Source organism: Triticum aestivum, chromosome 2B (assembly GCF_018294505.1).
Source record: "Triticum aestivum cultivar Chinese Spring chromosome 2B, IWGSC CS RefSeq v2.1, whole genome shotgun sequence".
Lineage (NCBI taxonomy): Eukaryota > Viridiplantae > Streptophyta > Magnoliopsida > Poales > Poaceae > Triticum > Triticum aestivum.
Genome location: NC_057798.1, coordinates 697,752,889 through 697,759,010, shown reverse-complemented (window position 1 = coordinate 697,759,010; position 6,122 = coordinate 697,752,889). Strand labels below are relative to the sequence as shown.

Sequence of the window (6,122 nt, the reverse complement as noted above, 5' to 3'; positions counted from 1 at the left end):
TATCAGATAACTACAGTATACAATACTCCAGTGTCTTTATTAACTTTTCTGTTCGATCACTGCATCTTCCATCCTTTTTAATGTACCCAGATATGCTGGATCATCAGTGGCATGCTCTTCTCTCTATGCATTGTGGTTGAAAGTGGTATACAAGTTACACACATATGTTGACTTGGCGTGGCCAAGTCCGACTTAGCCAACCTCAAACCTTCGAGCACAGAGCACACTGGTCAACATAAGCACACTGATCGTCCACATAAGCACAGAGACCACTTGTCAGACGATCGGGTTCACTGATTGAGCAACTAGGCAAGTACAGTACTCCGTAGATGCCAGCAATTGGCAGCTCCCTAATGCCGCACACACACAAAACATTCTAAGCAACAGGAAACAACAAATTCGTCTAGGAAACATTGATTAATTAGATTAGAAGAAGAAGAAAAGGAGAACTAAATTAAGGTCGCACCAGCATCCACCAGAATCAAACTGGCCGACTAGGCGCATGGCTCTGGGTGCTGGTAGCCAACGTACGTGGCCATGGCGTTCTCGCACTTTGACGAGGACCCTCCCTCTCCCATGTACTTCAGGTCCACGTCCTGCAGCACGACGCCCTGGCACGGCACGCCGCACCGGAGCAGCACGGCCACCGGCATCGACGACGTCCCCTTGATGTTCTTGAACGTGATGTCCTTGAGGGTGACCCCGGAGACGTGCTTGTGCTCGCAGTCGTAGTAAGGGCAATACTTCTGGTCGATGATGATGGGGTTCTGCACGTCCTTCATCACCATGTTCTCGAACAGCATGTGCGCGGCCAGGCTCTTGGTAGGGGAGTTCTCCCACGTCTTGATCCGGACGCCGTTCATGGTGCCCACGAAGGTCATGTCCCTGACATGGACGCGGGTGACGTCGCCCTCGCCCACGTACCGTCCAAGGCTGCCGACGCTCATGCCGTGCCCCGGGCCGCAGTGGACGCGGGCGATGTCGATGTTGTTGCTCCCCTGGCCGATGGAGATGCAGTCATCTCCTGTGCTGATACGGGTGTCGGAAATCACCACACCCGTGCTTCGCTCGATGTGGATGCCGTCCGTGTTTGGGCTGTTCTCGGGCGCGTTGATCTGGATGTTGATCAACTTAATATTCTTATTCTGCAGCAGTGCGATGTGGAAGAACTTGCTGTTCACCGACGTGATGTCGCGCACCACCGTGTTCTGGTTGTTGACGAACAGCACGCTCTGCATTCCATCCATTTAGACATTTCGATCATGACACTTAGTGCCTGCCGGTGAAGTGATTGAGTGCAAGATGGAATTCCGTGCATATGTAACGAAATCGGATGATACTCACCGTGGGGAGGACTTTGCAGTCCTTTCGGATGGGACACATGTTGAACGGCCAGGAGGCGGCACCCTGGCCATTGATGATGGCATTGTTCTGTCCGGCAACGGTGAGGTCTTTCACCCACCCGAACTCGATCCAGTCTTTGCCAAAACGCTTCAGATCCGTCGCCGCCTTGAGCGTCCCCTGCACAACCATATAAAATGACTCCCCTTTGTCCCTCTCGTGTCGTACTTGCACTGCAATATTATAACAGCACAACTGCTTGCCTGCAGCAAGAAGGTGATGGTGGAGGCTTTGCAGGGACCATGGAACTGTGTCGGCCCGATGTAGTATGTCCCCGGCGGGATCAACAGCGTCACCTTGCCGGATGCCCCACACGCTGCCTTCCATGCTGCCATCAACGCCTGCACAGCAACACCAAGGTAGCGATCGATTACAACATAGATCGAACGCGGCAATAAAGAAAGAAACAAATTAGAACACTAACCAAGCAATCTATTGAGGAACTAGATACGTACTTTGGTATCGTCGTTGGTGCCGTTGCCTTCAGCGCCGAAGTTCTTGGCATTGTAGGTAGCCAAACCCCTGTGGTACGACGGCATCGGGAGTAGTTGTGCCACAGTCACGTTCTCCGCCACGGCCTCAAGGCCGCAGCAGAGAGAGACAACACAGAGCGTGAGGATGACAACCAGCAGCGGCGGCCATACCTCCATGATCGACTTAGCTAGCTAGCTAGCTCCTCACCCGTGACCTCAGCGATGCAGTGATGGAGCCAGGATTCCTCCTGACATGGGCATGCGGAGTCAATTGTTTTCTCTAATGCAACAATTTAGCACATAAAGTTCACGACACCGACAATGAAACTGTAAATTGTTATTCATAGTGATATCATCTCAATTGCGAAATTACTCCTTAAAACTCAATAGATTGATCAAACCTACAATAAATAAATTAAGGATCATACTCTATTCTCAATTGGATGGGAGATCTAAAAAATTCTAAGAAATTGAGAAGACTCGATTTTTTTATATAATTAATTGAGAAGACTAGTTGAATGTCCATGAGTTGCCTTAGAATACAAACCTGTTGTGAAATATAAAGTCATAATCCGAATTTGCGTAGATTATATTTAACTTCTACCCCTCTTACGATCAACATACACCCTCACAACCAACGAAACTGTAAGATAATAATCCAAATTTTTGGAAACATACTGTGCAAGTAATTTAATCAACAAAGTAATACTACTCTTTATACCCACGTGTTGGAAACATACTATTTGGATGCAACCACACTTTACTATGTTTTTCTGCTCCAATCCAAGCTGCATGCTTCCTAGTTCCTATCTCAGCCAAAGCAACAATGTCAAGTCAATTCCTCTTTGATATTCCTAGCTGCATGCGAGTCTGAAGCCCAATATTCGATTGCCTTATATGCTAGCATTTCAAGAGAAGCTTTATCATCTCTTGTGCATAAAGTAGAAACATAATATGTTAGTCATCATCCCTTGTAGCAGTGTAGCGTAATTTCACGTAGTGATATGCTACAACTTACTGCATAGTCAGCAAGGGAAACATAATAGCAAACTGATGCATTGGACCCTGGTTTGATTATCTATGTAGCACTCCATGACCAGGGAATCAATTGGCAGATTACTTGATTAAGTTGTTGCATAATTTCTTGAGTGTGCTAACTGTGTTGGCCATTTTATTGTCACAAATTATGATATAGCAGTGGTTGAGGATAATGCACATATATTTTGTTTTCTATGACTGGCAGCAAAAACCACAAGAGATCTTGCACTCACCTTTTTGGAGGACTGGCTCATGCAGAATAGGATGAATATGACCATGCACACCTCAACCTTGCCCTGCTACCCCAAAGAGAATTAGGAAGATTAGAATACCACTTAGGCAAAGTCCTCAATACTCATTTACAAGCCCATGCTAATAATATTATTAACATATCGATCTGAATCACTCAAATTTAAAGCATACTCTTCTTTATCATTTAGGCATATCGATCTGAGTATGATTTATATCTATTATTAGTGGATTATGTTTTAACCTCGCTGTTCTGGCATTAATATTTAGCAGCTATTTTACGAACATATAAACATACCTTAATTAACATATATGACCCGCGTAATGCATTTAATATAAAAGATACAGATCTACCTTGCCTTTTAGCACCCCTCACCAATTCATGCTTTTAAAGACAAGCTTAATTTGATATACTTTTTCTGAAACATATGACACCTTCCTTTACAAATAGGAGCAGATGATACTCCTACATTAGATATGATAATCGATTCCTTGACTTATATAGCTAGTGCACCCCTTGGAGATCCTAATGCCACTGAGACATGTCTAAAAAGATAGGAAGAGTAACCGAATGTGAAATCAATGGCAGCATGGGGAAAGTAGGACCAAAGGTTTAATTTCCTAGAGCTGGAAGAATGCGGCCAGCTGCTGAGTTTCTAGCTGCTAATCATTATAACACTGACCAAGTTCATGTTATTGTGGCATCTCTGTATCAAAACGATGCAGAAGAGGTGGGTCTCACAGTACAGTACGCCCCTTAGCTCTTATGCAAACTTTATTTGCAAAAAATTATATTACTTCCTCCATTCACAAATATAAGATATTCTAACTTTTTTATGAATCGGATGTATATAGACACGTTTAGTGTGTTTGTTCACTAATTTCAGTCCGTATATATTCTATATTGAAATATCCAAAACATTGTATATTTGTGAACAGAGGGAGTAATAAGTTGTGGCAAATTCATTATGCTGTGATTGTGGTCGACCTGAATATGATATCTGTAGGATTCGACCATTAGCCTCTTACTTTTCTCGTGTGTTTGTCTCTCTGCATTCAGACAATTAACAGAGTAAAGAATGCAACAGCAGCTCAGCTCGATGTTTCAGATACTGGAAGTCTTTAACATCTTGTTTCACAGGTATCTTGACTGATATTTAGCTCTCTAGTGAACGAGTACTATTTTTCATCACGGTTCATAAAGTGAGCACGAGAGGCCAGATTTGCGCCACAAATAAAACCATATTTTGTACTTAAATGTTTGCAGTTCAGGATATACATTTCTGCTCTTTCTTGTGAAGAGAATGTATTGGTTGCTGCAGATCAAGAAATTAAAATGATCGGATCTCCACTTACCACGCGGCACCGTGCGGAACCGGGAGCAGCACGGCGCTGGATCAGCTCAGCTTGGAGTCCGTCGGGCGCCGGCGGCAATGGAGTTGGCGTCGGGCGCCGCGAGTGTTGTGCGAATCCAATCCAGAGAGCTGCGCGTGCCTCGCCCACGGCAAGGGTAAGGCAGGTCGGCGGGCTCCGGCCGGCGGACTCGAGGAAGGTACGGGAGGCGAGATGAGAAGAAAAACAAAAGGAGGCAAGTGAGGAGGACATGAGGCAGGAGTTCGCAGTACCTCTTTGTACTGGTGGGGGAGATAACCACCCCGACTTGCTGCACGTTCGGCGGTTGCCATGATCGAGCTGACCGGCGGTTACCTGCGAGGTACGGCTTGACGACTGAAAGTCTGAAATCTGAGCAGCGGATGGGGGTGGCGGCACTGGATATGGGGGAAGCATCGAGCCCGTTGTCTGGGGTAGCGGCGTGCTGTGAGCTGCGGGAGGCGGCGCGGCGGCCGGCGGGAAGGGGAAGGGGATCACGGGAGGAGACACGGGGAGGAGGCGGAGGGTATCTACTCGGTTTTTTTCCGGCAGAATGACTGCTCCACGATTATTTTTTCAGAAAACGGAATTGACTGCTCCACAAAATTTTAATCAAACTAGCAAAACTGCACATGTGTTGCAACGGAAGAAAAAAAAAATCATAATCTTAAAAAGCCATGACCACATTTTGCTGCATCACCGAGATACACTATCACTCTCATTTTCGTAAGATCATGAACAATTTTTGAAAATCATGAACATTTCTTTAAAACTCGTGAACATATCTGAAATCGTGAATATTTTTCAAATTCGTGATTTTTTTTACAAATTTTAAAACATCGGTGCGTTGCAGCTGAAGAAAAAAATATCATAATCTCCATTGGCCATGACAAAATTTTGTTGTATCACTAAAATACACTATTACTCTCATTTACATGAAATCGTGAACAATTTTTTGAATATGATGAATTTTTTTAAACCCATGAACATTTCTGAAATCGTGAGCATTTTTACAGATTTTCAAACATTCTCTAAAATCATGAAAAAAATTGAATCCATGAACATTTTATACTATTTTCAAACATTTTCTTAAAAAAAATTGTGAACATTTTATAAAACATTTTTCTTGAATATGCGAACATTAATCAATGTATTTTTTTCGAAATTGGTGGAACAATTTTGAAAATTCACGAATATCTTTTGGATTTAACAAACAATTTTTTGATGCCATGAACATTTTCTGAATCAACAAACTATTTTGTAAATCACGAATGGTTTTTGAATTTTTAGGATATTTTACAATTCATGAACATTTTTTGAATTGGCAAAATTTGTTAAATTTCATTAATATTTTCTAATACAGGAACTTTTTACAAAATCATGAACATTTTTTCGGTTTCCCAAACATTAGTTTTCAAAATGTCAAATATTTTTTGAATATGTGCACATTTTTTTAAAATTACGAACATATTTGGAATTCATAAGCATTTACGAATTATTAAACATTTTATTTCAAATTTCACATTTTTGAAACTTTTTGAAGTCCCAACTTATTTAAAGTAGAAAAAACAAAGACGGAAAAGCAAAATG

At 42.9% G+C, this 6,122-nt stretch overlaps 1 protein-coding gene across 1 annotated transcript; it reads right to left on the bottom strand.

Moving 5' to 3' along the window:
* Positions 1-210: 210 nt before the first annotated feature.
* On the bottom strand, positions 211-5,055 carry LOC123042122 (exopolygalacturonase). The gene is made up of 7 exons (XM_044464643.1): positions 4,787-5,055; positions 4,518-4,703; positions 3,146-3,208; positions 1,857-2,122; positions 1,605-1,742; positions 1,345-1,521; positions 211-1,232 (listed from the first exon to the last, which is right to left on the bottom strand). The coding sequence occupies exons 4-7, from the start codon at positions 2,049-2,051 to the stop codon at positions 495-497; spliced, it is 1,248 nt and encodes a 415-aa protein (XP_044320578.1). The 5' UTR covers positions 2,052-2,122; positions 3,146-3,208; positions 4,518-4,703; positions 4,787-5,055; the 3' UTR covers positions 211-494.
* Positions 5,056-6,122: the final 1,067 nt, after the last annotated feature.